This window comes from Neofelis nebulosa, chromosome 3 (genome assembly GCF_028018385.1).
Source record: "Neofelis nebulosa isolate mNeoNeb1 chromosome 3, mNeoNeb1.pri, whole genome shotgun sequence".
Classification (NCBI taxonomy): Eukaryota; Metazoa; Chordata; class Mammalia; order Carnivora; family Felidae; genus Neofelis; species Neofelis nebulosa.
The window spans coordinates 127,530,478-127,544,574 of NC_080784.1; the positions used below are offsets into that span (position 1 = coordinate 127,530,478).

A 14,097-nucleotide genomic window follows, 5' to 3' on the forward strand; every position below is an offset into this window, starting at 1 on the left:
AGAGACAAGAAGAGTAAAACAGGGCAATGCTTAAGAATATACTCTTACACTGGTGAGGTTGTGGAGAAACAGGAACCCTCTTGCACTCTTGGTGGGAATGCAAACTGGTGCAGCTGCTCTGGAAAACAGTGTGGAGGCTCCTCAAAAAAATAAAAATAGAACTACCCTATGACCCAGCAATAACACTGCTATGAATCTCCCCAAGGGATACAGGAGTGCTGATGCATAGGGGCACATGTACCCCAATGTTTATGGCAGCACTTTCAACAATAGCCAAATTATGGAAAGAGCCTAAATGTCCATCAACTGATGAATGGTAAAGAAGATGTGGTTTACATATACAATGGAATACTACTTGGCAATGAGAAAGAATGAAATCTGGCCATTTGCAGCAATGTGGATGGAACTGGAGAGTATTATGCTAAGTGAAATAAGCCAGGCAGAGCAAGACAGATACCATATGTTTTCACTCATATGTGGATCTTGAGAAACGTAACAAAAGACCGTGGGGGAGGGGGAGGGGGAGAGGGAAAAAAAAGTTACAGAGAGGGAGGGAGGCAAACCATAAGAGACTCTTAAGGACTGAAAACAAACCAAGGGTAGATGGGGGGGTGGGGGGAGAGGGTAAAGTGGATCATGGGCAGGGAGGAGGGCACTTGTTGGGATGAGCACTGGGTGTTGTATGGAAACCAATTTGACAATAAATTATGCTTAAAAAAAAAAAAAAGAATACACTCTTATACCTGTGGCAGGGACGTGGAGCATCTTTATTCCTGACTGTATCTTACTGGAGGCTTTCTGTAACATGCTCATTGGATGATATTTGAGGCTTACCCTCACCTTGCTGGGGGGTGGGGGGGAGCACTTCTTTCCATTTCCATAGCTCCTTTCGGGGCTAAAATAAACCTAAAGGTGCTGAATTTCTCTCTTTGCCAGTTCAGTGTAAGTTTCATCTTGGAGTACAGGTTCAGATGAAGAAATAATTTCCTGAATGGTATTCAACCCAACTCCTACTATAGCTCAGTTGATGTTGTAAGATCTAACTAATAAACAACCACCCCAGGCGGCTACTTCTTTCATATCGTTGAGACTCAATTTATGATGACACAGCCATTCATTTTTTGGACAAAAACCCATTTGCTCACCATGAGCCAGGCCCACTGAGCTATAGTGGGAATCAAAGCAGATACAGTTCCTGCCTCTGTGAAGATTAAGTAGCCTAGTGCAGAGGCAGAATCATGCCCACATATGTATTTTATCTCATTCATATGAAGTTTTCTTTTAAATTCGAATTAATTAAAAGTTGGAAAATTTCACATAAAACTTTGAACTTCCAGTGTGTCTTGAAAGATTCCAGGCTGTTTTCTCACTGGGCCTACATTCCTGCATAGCTGTGATGAGCTGAAACAAGTGGGAACCGAGCTCTTTAGACAGACTTGTGCTCTGCTTTACCAGAATCTCCTCCACTCCCTATTGTCTTCTGCCTTACTTGCCGCACTTATTCCTAATACCTGGCTGCCCTGGGAGGCATGCGGAATTATGACCCTTAGGTTATGAGTCCTACACTTGGTCTTTCAGATGATTTCTTCCGTGGCCTCAGTCATTCAGATAAATCAAAACTTGGTTGAGTTAGTAACTGTTTTAACAATACTCATCACTTGTATTTATTTTTACTTCTTGCTAAATATTTTCAAAAAGTAAAAGGATAGGCTCTGTAACCAGAGAGATGTGTCTTAAAGGCATTGAGTTTACTATGTTGTACTTTCCGTGGAGTCCAGTAACCCAGGTTATTGAGGAAAAGCAGTGTATCTTTTTGAAAAGTAATTGGTGGGTGAGTTTGGAAGAACACAGTTGAATGGTATTGTGTAATTCTTTAATCTCTCTAAATCTTTTCAAACCCCTAGATTTTGGGGGGAAAACCTATTACACTATAATGACATTGAAATAAAACAGTACTTTTGGAAACAATAAGAAACTTAGAGATTAAAACATTACATTCTCAATAAATAAATAAATAAATAAAACATTAAATTCTCAGACATAAGTAATAAACTCAGGTACACTGAAATTAGGAGGATAACTAATGGATTTCTTTTGGAATTTGATGTTGATTCCAGTGAGGTAGATTCTCAGATCAAAAATGCTAACTAGAGGGCCATCAAAATAAAGAATATTGGCAGTATGAAGGCAAGGGGACGTAAGGGAGAGAATGATTAAGAATGGAAAAAGAGCTACATTAAAGCCCGAGAGTGACAAAAACAACTCCCCCCCCCAAAAAAAAAAAGAAAGAAAGAAAAGGATGAGCAAACCTTAGCAGAAGAGGTCCTGTTCTATCTGCCATACTGGCCACCATCATGGCGGCCAGCCGAACCCACAGTAGCTCAACCACAGCTCCTTCCTTCTTGTCCTGCAGGATGTGGTTGTGGTTGGGGAGGAAAACTTCACTACCCCCTGCTACATTCAGCTGGATGCAGAGGCTTGCCACCTCCTCACAGAGAACCTAAGCACCTACGCCCTGGTGGGGCAGTCCACCACCAAAGCTGCCGCAAAGCGCCTGAAGCTAGCCATCTTTGGACCACTCTGCTGCTCGTCTCTGGAGTACAGTGTTCGAGTCTACTGTCTGGATGACACCCAGGATGCCCTGAAGGTAAATTGCTCCTGACTGACCCTCCTTCTTTCCCTTCGCACTGAAGCCAAGGTTTGGTGTGGTGGCGCCCACCCAGAGACCATGTGTATGTGTTTGTGCACCTCAGTGCGCAGACACAAGTATCTGGCCCCAAAAGATGCAGTTTAAAAAAAATTATAAACATTTCTCTGAGGCCGTGCTGATAAATGAGTGGTTTTCCATTGTGCTGATTCCTCCCAAGGGCTACTTTTGTTTACCTTCCTTGATTTCCTTTAATGAAAAATTTAGAAGAAGTAGGAGAATTTGGCAACAAGACGTGGATGGTAAATAATCTGCTTCCATGTTTATCTCAGCTGTGTGCTTCCTATAAAAGGAATTGGCGTAATTGCTCACACTGTATGTTCCTCTTGTGTGCCACTTCATTTATATGCTTTCCCATTCTTTTTATGAGGACTGTGAGAAAGAGGGTTAGCATTTGACAACAGGCTGCTGCTTTGCAGAATAAATGAGCTTAATTCCTGGTGCTATTATTGCAATTCATTTTATCCCATTTGAAGCTTTAAAGGATATCGTAAGTGCCTTTGAAGAAGTTATGATCTGGAAGGAGGCATAAAAGAAGTCTGCCAAGGACTGGGAGACAAGTCTGAGTCTGATAAATGCTATAGATGAATGCAGGTTCTGTGGGAGTTCAGGAGGGGGGAGGGGATTATATTATTTTGAGGAGATATGACAAGGAGCTAACATTTGAATTGGGCCCAAATGAAAGGTAGAGTTTCACCAGCATAGTGGGAAAAAATACAAACTTTCTAGGTGAAGGGAACAGCACGAAGAAACACAGGACAGTAAATACAGGTTCCATAGTAGCATATTATTTCCAGTAAGCCTCAAATGACAGGTAAGAGTTTTATTGAGATGGACTTCAACTTCCAGAGAGAGGAGTTGCGATTCAGTGTCTTGAGTTATTGGAGAGGAAGTGGAGAGATTGAAACCAACAAAAGACATGATCAGAAATATATGTTAGAAATATTAGTGCAAAGGGTTACCTGGACGGCTCAGTCCATCTAGCATCTAACTCTTGATTTCCACTCTGGTCATGATCTCACCAACCATGAGATCGAGCCCCAGGTCAGGCTCTGTGATGACAGTGTGGAGCCTACTAGCGATTCTCTGTCTCTCCCCTTCCCCCACTGTCCCTCTCTCACTCTCTCTCTCAAAATAGATAAATAAAACTTAAAAAAAAAAAAAAAAGAAATATTAGTCTGACATCAGCAGAAAGATAGAGTCAAGAAGAAAAGCATGGTAGATCTGGGCTGATAGCAGAAGAGTGAGGAGAGGGGAACAGGCGTGGAAGGTCCTGTTCAAGTAACTCCTGTCGGACCTGGTGACCAGCAATGAATGGAGCAGAAGATCCAGTCTGCCTCTCAGTAATAGTAACACACCTAGGGGGCAGGTAGCTTTGGGGTGTGGCTCTGGTGACTTTACTTTTGGAATATTGAGTTAGAGGTATGAATTAGACATCAGGACAAAGATGCCCAAGAGACAGTTAGAAATGTGTGTGTGACTCTCTGGACAGAGAGCAGATCCTGAAGTAGAGACTCAGGAACCGACTCTACAATACTCATATTTGTCATCCCTGTGATCAGGGAGACTATCAAGGGAGAGCAGAGAGATACGTTAAACAACATTGTTAAAAATAACATGCATTACTGACAACTTCCTATGTGCTGGGCATGGTTCTAAATGTTTATTAACTCATTTAATCTTCACAACAACCCTGTATGATACCATTAACCCCATTTTTTCAGATGTTCAATTGAGGGCACAGAAAAATTAAGCGATTTGCTCTAGGTCACACAGCTGTTGAGTGGAGAGAGCAGGCTTCACACCTGAGCAGGGGACTGCGGTCTAGGCTTCGCCTCTAATGTGGGTTGTTGGAGGAGCCACACCCTAGAAAACAGAGACCAAGGGGAGCCCTGCCATTGCCGGGGGTGAGGAAGGGAAGCCAGCAGAGGAGCTATTGAAGGATGAGCACCCAGGGGAGGAAAAGGAGAAGTGGGAGAAAATGTGTCAAGGAAAAAACCAGGGGAAGAATTTTTGTTGTTGAAATTTCAAAGTATTTCCTTCTGGAGTTTCCATCCAGAAAGTAGTTCTGGGTCATGAAACCTGAGTGTTGCAGGTTGGGTCCATGGAGGGGATGAGACACAGGATATGTTTTTGATGGCTGACCTTGTAGGAGTTTCTGATGCTGAATAAATGATGTGAACATGCAGCTGTAGTGTGAAACTTATGGTTCTTTTATATTCCTTGCAGATGTGATACTTCTGATGCACTGTCAGGGTGGAAATCATCCTAGGCTTAAATTCTTTCACGGGGAAAACTATTTGTAGGGAGCCGTGGGATCTGATTAAGGCACGTCTTGTAACAATTCTCGGAAAAACCATTGTCAAAAGCATACCATAGAAGATCTACATCATACTTGAAATGTTTGATACACATATTTTATATTCATACACATAGTTCTTATACTTAGGACCTTTCTTGACCTTTCTTCCCAACAGGAACATGCAAATCCATGCCAAAAAAGTAATAATTCAGTAAAACTATTTTAATTGTTTTAATTAGTGGAAAGAGATGCAAATGGTCAACACTGAGAAAGATTGACAAACAGGATTAAGCAGTAAAAACAACCCAAGAGAAGTTTGAATCATGGTCAGTGCTTTCCAAATAGACATTTATGAATTCTCAGTAGCTGGGGATCCAGCACTTAGCCTGAAACAAATATGAATAATGGATAAGGCTTTCTTGCACCTCATGGCCTTTTAATAATGCAGAAATACCAAAATCCTAGTTATAGGTAAAGGGTCTATCCAACATACTGAAGAGACAATTAGTTCAGTCCCAGCAACACTGCCTAACACCCACGCTTGAATTGGAACCTTGGGGCTCATTTTCAGAAAGGCCCTTTGTTACCTGAATTCTGCCTTCTTGGCACCCTGCCTGCTGGTGTTCCCCAGCAGTCTCTGCCCTCTCTCTGCTTCTGTAACCATCGTTGCCCATAAATACTCTCTTCTGCATCGCCCTTTCCAAACACCTCTTCCTGCTGCTGGCCCACCCGCTCCCCGCTCACACCCTTCCTAAGTCAGTAGTTCTGCATCCCACATATATAGGAATCAGTTGGGGAGCTTTAAAAAAAAGACTTGCTCCGGGAGTGCCTGGTGGTTCAGTTGGTTAAGCGTCCGACTCTTGATTTGGGCTCAGGTTATGATCTCATGATTTGTGAGCCCCACATCAGGCTCCATCCTGGCAGTGCGGAGCCTGCTTGGGATACTCTCTGTCCCTCTCTCTCTGCCCCTCCAGTGCTCGCTCTCTCTCTCGAAATAAATAAACTTAAAAAAAAAAAAAAAAAAAAAGACTCGCTCTGGGGTCCCAACCCAAAGGCTCTGATCTAATTGGTCTGGGTATTGGGGTTTTTCTTTCAACACTCCCTGGGTTATTCTGTTGTGCAGCCAAGATTAAGAACTATTATCCTAAACACTTCCATGGATCCTTTTGGAACTTTAATCCTCCTAAGAACAAACTCTCCTACACCCTTTGAATCATCTTCTCCACTCTTCCTTCACCTACTCACATTAAGGGCAACTGGATCTTCCCCATCACATGGCATCCCTCATAATCTCCATGGTGAAGACCACACCCTCTAAGTAACCACAAGGCATAAAGGAAGAGTTCCAGTACTTCTCCTGCCCCATGATCACTTCTGGGGCATTGTTCTGCTCGTAGGGTTGACTTTTTCTACTGCTATTCTCATTCTGTTACTCTGTTACTCATGACCTATTTCCGTTCCTTAGCCCCCAATCTCCTGGTACCTATCTCCAGCCTAGCAGTACCTGCCTCATGGTCTTTTTTCCCACTCATTTTATTCCTATCAATCTCTCAGATTCAAAGTCACCACTAATCAGTTTTTTGCCCAAAGTTATTCTGGTAACCTTGACATCATCCCACATTATCTGTCCTCCGGTTTAGGCATGCTGTGGATTTCACCCTCATTAACATCTCCACCTGCCAAGATCCCCACCTGCGAAGCTCCATGTTTCTGACCACAATATCTGACCTTCCATCTCTCGAACACAAAGGGCATGCAGGCCACTTTTGGTTCTTTTTTTTTTTTATTTTTTTAATTTTTTTTTCAACGTTTTTTATTTATTTTTGGGACAGAGAGAGACAGAGCATGAACGGGGGAGGGGCAGAGAGAGGGAGACACAGAATCAGAAACAGGCTCCAGGCTCCGAGCTGTCGCACAGAGCCCGACGCGGGGCTCGAACTCACGGACCGCGAGATCGTGACCTGGCTGAAGTCGGCCGCTTAACCGACTGCACCACTCAGGCGCCCCATGGCCACCTTTGGTTCTTAAGGAAGACCTCCCTCAAACTCCTCTGGTGGCCTGGTTCACAGACCCTCCTCTGTTCTTACCCAGATCTCCAGGGAACTCACCTCCACTCTAAATCTCTTGCCAACTGGAGCTACAGTAGATTTTTCTGATTCCACAGCTAAAGATGACTGCCCCTGAACAAGCCCTCCCGTTCTCCCTCCAGGTTGTTGAGTTGCTCTGAAAATGATAGATTTCTGCTTGAGTCTCTGCTACTCTCAAGATGGCTGCCCTAAGCTTTCCCTTTCTGCTTGTCCACACTCCTTTCATTTATCCCTTCTTGACTCACCACTTTTCACATAGCGCTTCTTCCAAGTCTTCCCTGCTCTCTCCAAGTCCCTGATTATATAGCAACCCCTCCGTCCTTTGCAGTGACCCGACTCCTACTGCACCACTCAAGGGACACTCCCTTAGCTCCTGTCCTTTCCTCTTCAACCTTTTATTTCAACCTCTCTTTATCCCATCTGGGTTCTGATGAAAAGGAGCTCTGCTTCCTTGTTTGTGCTTTAATCCAACTCCTCTACCCCCGTCCATCTCCAGCACAGCAAATGGTGCCCGAAAGTGGGTCTCCCCAGACTTGATATTTTCTTATAGCTACCACTGTGTGCTGGGGATTTCTCCTGAATGGCAGAAGCCCTCCCAGAATGTTGGACTGGGTCAGAGAGGGAGCTCAGCGGAGGACATTCTCAGGGGTTCAGAACTCTACAGTCTGGAGAGCTATTAGAGAAAACTGTAGCTGGATGTCTGGAAGTGAACATATCTAGAATATTAGTTCCCACTCTTTTATCATATGTGCTTATACTGTCTATGTGGATGGGGAGCAAAAAAAAAAAAAAAAAAAAAGGAGACCACCACATCAGTCAGTCTCAAGCAACCCTGATGCATCCTTTCATGTCCCCACCTAGCTCTTTGAGTTCGGTAGCCTTGGTGACAATTTCCCTGAGTTTTGTTAAGCCCACAGCAGAAATGGTCACCTGAAGCTTAAAAGCTGTGTTTAACAATTCAGAAGCATTGCTGAGAATCAGGATGCTAGAGGTGAGTGCCAGAGTAAAAGTCAAGGCTGCTGGGAGACAGGGGGTTCTTTCATGTACCTTTCAGGTGGATTTTTCTCCCGTGCAAGTACTCAAAGGAACAGGGAGAGCAATGTGCAGGTTGAATTCATGTAGAGAGACAAAGATGCTATGAACTGTGAAAATGGCTTAGAGGCAATTCTGTGCCCACACAGAGAGGTCCCGTCTATTGTAAAGATTGAGTTGGGCCACAGATCAGTTTTTCTGTTTCCCTCCTCTTCATGTGATTAAAGTAATGATATTGGTGTTTTCCTCCCATTATTTACAAAGACTTAAATCCTCATATCAAAAGACCAGAAATTAGGGGCACCTGGGTGGCTTAGTCTGTTAAGCATCTGACTCTGGCTCAGGTCATGATCTCACGGTTTGTGGGTTCGAGCCCCATGTCAGGCTCTGTGCTGACAGCTCAGAGCCTAGAGCTGCTTCAGACTCTGTGTCTCCCTCTCTTTCTGCCCCTCCCCCATTTGCACTCTCTCTTTCTCAAATATAAATAAACATTAAAATTTTTTTCTTAAAAGACCAGAAAATAATAGAGAACAAGATGATATTTGGGTAAGTTTTAAAACACGGAGAAGTCCACAACTATGTGGAAATAAATCATTTCTGTCCCACTGTCCTGAATTACAGTTCTGAAAATACAATTTCTGAGAGATTTATACTAAACCCTGAGATTCAGAACCTAAAAGAAGAGTTATTTGTATACATTATGGGCCACATATGATGCTTCTGGAATTTCTGACAAATGTATTTGACAAATGAATTTCTGACCAAATATGTAAATTAACATAAGCCGCTCGCTTCATGTAGTCATTTGGCATAGACTCTTGGGATTTCTTCAGCTTTCACATACCCCGATTCGGGCTGCGGTCTAGTATAGAAACTCTGTGAACTCTCATGTGGAAAAGAAGAGAAAATGAAAGAAATACTGAAAATGAAAGGAAGTAGGAAATCTAGTCAAGGGCTATGCGATACTCAGTATCTTGGGCTGCAGTTGGAGACACTATCCTGGAAAAGCTTTTGTTTTCATCCTGGAACCTGGTGCCTTCCACTGTCCTTCTGACGCCCCCTCCACTGCAGCTGTGACCCCGCACAACCCAGAACACCTCAAGCCTGTCTCTTCTGGGCTTATGAAGGCTGGCCCTCTGTTGAATTGGCCCCATTAAGCCTTCTCTTTTCTTTCGGTTCCCTCAAACAACCTCAAAACTAACATGACCCATGTTTATACTTTCAGGATGCTGGCCTATTCAATTAAATGAACATATTTGTACATGTAACACAAATATTAGATAATACCAGAAAATGTAATAAGGTTACAAATGTGTTTTTCCTTTTTTCTTTTTTTTTTTCTTTCTGCTAAGTGTATGGAAGGAAATGTGGTGTGGTAGGGAAACTTGGGTGAGGCTGGCTAAGTCTCTTGGTTCTGCCCCTCCTCAGGTCTGTGGCTCTGGTCATTGAACTTGACCTCTTTAACAGTCATTTGCTGTACATCAGGCACCTTTACAAGATTCAAGGAGATCAAAGTTATTAAATTTCCTAGCACAAAACAGATATTTGATGATGTTCATTATCCCTAGATGGGCATCTGGATATAACGGTATTTTAAAGATAATGGCTCAGTGAAGATATTAAATCTAATCATGATGTAATTGTGGGGTGAGTTTCAGGTTTGTCATCAAGCTATTTGGCCAGCCATTAGGGACAGGGATCTTTTGGGTGAATCTAAATTTACTGAATCTTAATTACCTTCTCATGAGACTGGGCCCTGGCCCTATCATATATTTTGGAAATGACCTGCTACATTGAATTTATTTTTTGAGAAAGAGAAAGAAAAGAGAGAGAAGATGAAAGTCATTATAGGCAGTATAAAGGCCCCCAAAGATACCTGTACACAATATTCAGAACCTATAAATATGTTACCTTACATGGCTAAAGGGACGTCACAAATATGATTAAGGGTATGAACTTCAAGATGAAGAGATTATCCTGGATTTTCTGGGTGGGTCTAATCTAATTACATGGTGCTTAAAAGTGGGGAACTTCAGGGGGCACCTGAATGAATGGCTTGGTCAGTTGAGTGTCCAACTTTGACTCAGGTCATGATCTCAAGATTTGTGAGTTAGGTTTGTGAGTTTGAGCCCAGCTGGGCTTGCCGCTCTCAGCACAGAGCCTGCTTAGGATCTTTTGTTTCCGTCTCTCTGCCCCTCCCCCACTCGTGCTCTCTCTCCCTCAAAAAATAATAAACCATTAAAATTTTTTAAATGGTTTATTTATTATTGAGAGAGAGAGAGAGAGAGAGAGAGAGAGAGAGACACGGAGCATGAACAAGGGAGGGGCAGAATTCACACAGAATTCACACAGAATGTGAAGCAGGCTCCAAGCTCTGAGTTGTCAGCACAGAGCTTGACATGGGACTTGGACCCACCAACCGTGAGATCATGACCTGAGCCCAAGTAAGATGCCTAACCGACTGAGACACCCAGGTGCTCCAATAAATAAAGTATTTTAAAAAAAAAAAAATTTTTTTAAGTGGAAAACTTCTCTCAGCTACAGTTGAAGGGAGCTATAACCATGAAGGAGAGACCAGAGAAATGTGCCAGTGGTGACTTTGAAGATGGAGGAAGAGGATCCTAAGCCCAAGAATGTAGTCAGTCTCTAGAAGGTAGAAAAGACAAAAAAGCAAATTCTCCCCTAGAGCTTCCAAAAAGGAAGGCAGCCTTACCAACACCTTGACTTTTTAGCTCAGTGGGTCTGGTGGTCAGACTTTGGATCTACACAACTGAAAAGTAATAAATGTGCGTTGTTTAGAGTCATTTAGGTTTATGGTAATTTCTTACTACAAAAATAGGAACTAATGTAGAAATCAAAGAATAAGATGTTCAGTGGTACAAAGGAATACAAGATGACTTCAGAAGCTCTAGAACAACCTAAAAAGTTCTATTGCTAATTACGGAGATGTGAGAGATCACCTTTTCCTTAGAAGTACGCCCAGAGGTGGACAAGGGACACCATCACTTCCTCGAGTGCCACACTCTGGCGTTTTGCTTTAAAAGTGTCACAAGGTGCCCTGACTGGGCAGGCTGGAAGTGGCAGCTCAGACCAAGCGTCCGTGGCAGCGGCAGCTGCGGGAGCAGCAAGCAGAGCCCTGAAAACCAAGTGACTTGACGGGAAATGTTTGCACATGGTCATGGGAGTCCAGCCTCGTTATTATGAGGGATGAAGTATGGCAGACAAACTCAGTGGGGGGAACGCAGCACCCTGGTGTGAGCGCAGGAAGAATAGGTGGCAAAGTGAGGCGGTGGTGACCCGAGCAGGTGGGAGAGGTGGCCGACACTTGGATGTGCCCCACTGGGCTCCGTAGCCAGAGGCCCGCAGGCCAGAGGAGCAGTCAGCACATGGGAACAGAGAGCAGCTTGGCCGAAAAGCTGGCAGGGCACAGCAGAGAAGGACAGCCGCTCTCTGTGGCCTCTGCCTGGGAAGCACGCAGGCCCACAGCTGTGGGGGCGACCGTGGAGAAAGCCTCAGTAGCAAAAAGAGGAATTTCTCATCCCTGATGACAAGGGCAGGTCTTCACAAAGAATTCAAGAATTAACAGGAGCAAGGCAGGTTCCACGAAGTCTGAACGGAGATGTGATTTTTTTCTCAAACACAAGCCAGCACGACCCTTGAGGGTTGGTCTTCTGAGGTTTAGCGCATGGGCAGGCTGCAGGTCTGCTGGGTTTGAGCCTCGAGACCCCTGGCCCACGCGGTGCAAACGTGGTGAAGGCGGGGCACGGGTCTTGAACTGCACAACACAGTCTCCAGTGCTTGGTCGGGTGCTGGGGACAGAACGTGGAGTGCGGGTCCCTGTCTGCAGAGTGGCACGGCCAACCGGGGCTGAAAACCTGGGGAGTAGAAGGCTCACGTGCTCGGGTTCCCAGCGCCGCCGTCCCCGGGCTTCCTCCGCAGCACTAAGCACAGCCAATTCAAGGCTTTCTGTTTCCAAGAGTAAAGAGTGCACAGACAAATCACAGCCCCACAATACAGAGAACAAAGCCAGACAACATAAAACAAAGCCTTGATTTAACCTCCTTCCAACCTTCTTTCTTCCAGAAGAAATGTTAATGCGTTATAGGAGCTTCGAGTTTAATCACTTGCTTCCTCCTTTCTCTAGCTGATAAGATTTCTAATAAGAAAAGGAAAGGAGGGCCAGGAGGGCAAGGTGGGAAAACAGAGAGGGGTGGGGGAGCTAATGGCTAATGGCACTTCTTGAGGAACTGGAAGCTAAAACAAGTGTCTCCAACAAAGGAGGGGGTATGGATGGTTGGGAGCCTTGGGGAGAGAAGAGGCAGGTTTCTGAGTGAGAGGAGGGTGAGCACAGAGTGTGGGGAGCAGAGCCAGGGCCCTAGCACTGCACACAGTTCCTGGCAAAAAGTCCCCTCCGGCAGAGACTTCTCACATTCTTAAACAAGTGCTTCAAGTATCTCCAGTGCCAGCAGCTCTGTCGCCTGGGGGCTCTCCTGTGAGCTCCTTGAGAGACTGACACTCAAGTGGCCTGGAGGCAGATGTGGTCTAGCCCCAGCAATAATGCCGCACAAAAAATTCTGGGGTTAGGAAAACCAGAGTGTGGGAGCTGTAAGGCTCCTTCCACTCCCCTTGCCCACTGAGGCCTTAATGAGAGCCGATCCTCAAGGCTAAGAGCCTGGGAGAGCTCTGGGTACAGGCCAGAGGTGCTCCCTTTGAACGTACGCACAGGCCTTTAAAACAGCTTAGATTTATTGTGGCTCTTAAGTGGCCCAGGCTAATAGCTTGGCATGGATAATGTCTTGGTTTAATTGGTTATTGTGCAAGCCGCTTGTTTCTACTGTGGAATCTCGTGTCCCTGCCTTTCGAGCGATCCCTCACGGGCCCCCTGAATCAATAGAGCCCTCACTCAGGGCCACTGAAGAGCCTGCGCTGGGCAGCCACGGAGCTGAGGAAGCAGCCATGCTGCAGGACTGCTCAGACCCCGGTGGGCACGGACTCACACGCACAGGGGCCTGCTCCTGGTGCCTTTACGACTGGGGTCTTGCGTGTGTTCCCGCAGAGAGATGGGCTAGAGACACCTCTGCCAATAACTGACTCCTGAGAGAGTCTTTTCAAGTTGCAGGGTGGAGACAGAAGTGACAAAGAAGTCAGAAAGTGACCTCTTCTCTTAGAAGCAGAGCAAGCTCATTAAAGCAACAGGTGGTCACCCAGGGCCAAAATAAGGCCCCGAGGTGGGGTGCTGCTAAGAGGGGGGGACGACCTTTGCAAAAGAAGATGACATTTAGATCTCTGAGAGCAAAGAGCCTAGATGATCCTAATTCCTAGTATGGCATTTCTTTCCAAGGTCACTGTATTTTTCTTAAGTCTAACTAAATCTTTTGACCTTAAATATATTTTGTTCTTGCTCTCTTTTAAGGTGGGTGAAATACCCTAACCTGTGATCCAAAGGCAACCTGTGATCCAAATACCTTAACCTGTGATCCAGTCTGGAAGCTGTCTTAGAGCTAAGCAACAGCCATTAGGGTTACACAATTACATAGCAGTCTCCCCGCCGTGAGTGGTATAAGGCAGGGTCGGGGACTGGCTCATCTGTGTGCCCCAGAGCCTGACATGCTTCCCGGCAGGGCATGTGTGTTTGACTGATGTTGAATGAATGCTCTCAGGAAGATTAAGGAGAGGAAAGCATTTAACTCTAAAGCTATATCTTATTGATTCGTACATTTGTTATTTTTATGTCATTTACTTATGTGTATCATATATATAACAAAATGATTTCATGCAGAAGGAATACAGAAAATCAAGCTTTTTGAAATACAAGTTACAGCATATTTTTAACTGCGATCTAAGTCATACATCTGAAATTATAACACTTAAGACCTTAACAATAGGAACACAAGCCTGACCATTGTATCAAGTGGGCTTGCTTCTTCTCCCTCTGATACAAAATTTATGTAGTTGACCCTTGAACAATA

General features: G+C 44.6%; 1 protein-coding gene across 6 annotated transcripts in view; it reads left to right on the forward strand.

Annotated features, from left to right (window-relative positions):
* The window catches only part of UNC5C (unc-5 netrin receptor C), a 365,666-nt gene that overhangs the window by 331,374 nt on the left and 20,195 nt on the right, over positions 1 to 14,097 (forward strand). For all 6 annotated transcript variants that reach the window (XM_058721861.1, XM_058721862.1, XM_058721863.1 and 3 more), the window contains one exon: positions 2,414 to 2,647. In XM_058721861.1, coding sequence (XP_058577844.1) covers positions 2,414 to 2,647 — 234 coding nt within the window. The remainder of the gene's footprint in view (positions 1 to 2,413; positions 2,648 to 14,097) is intronic.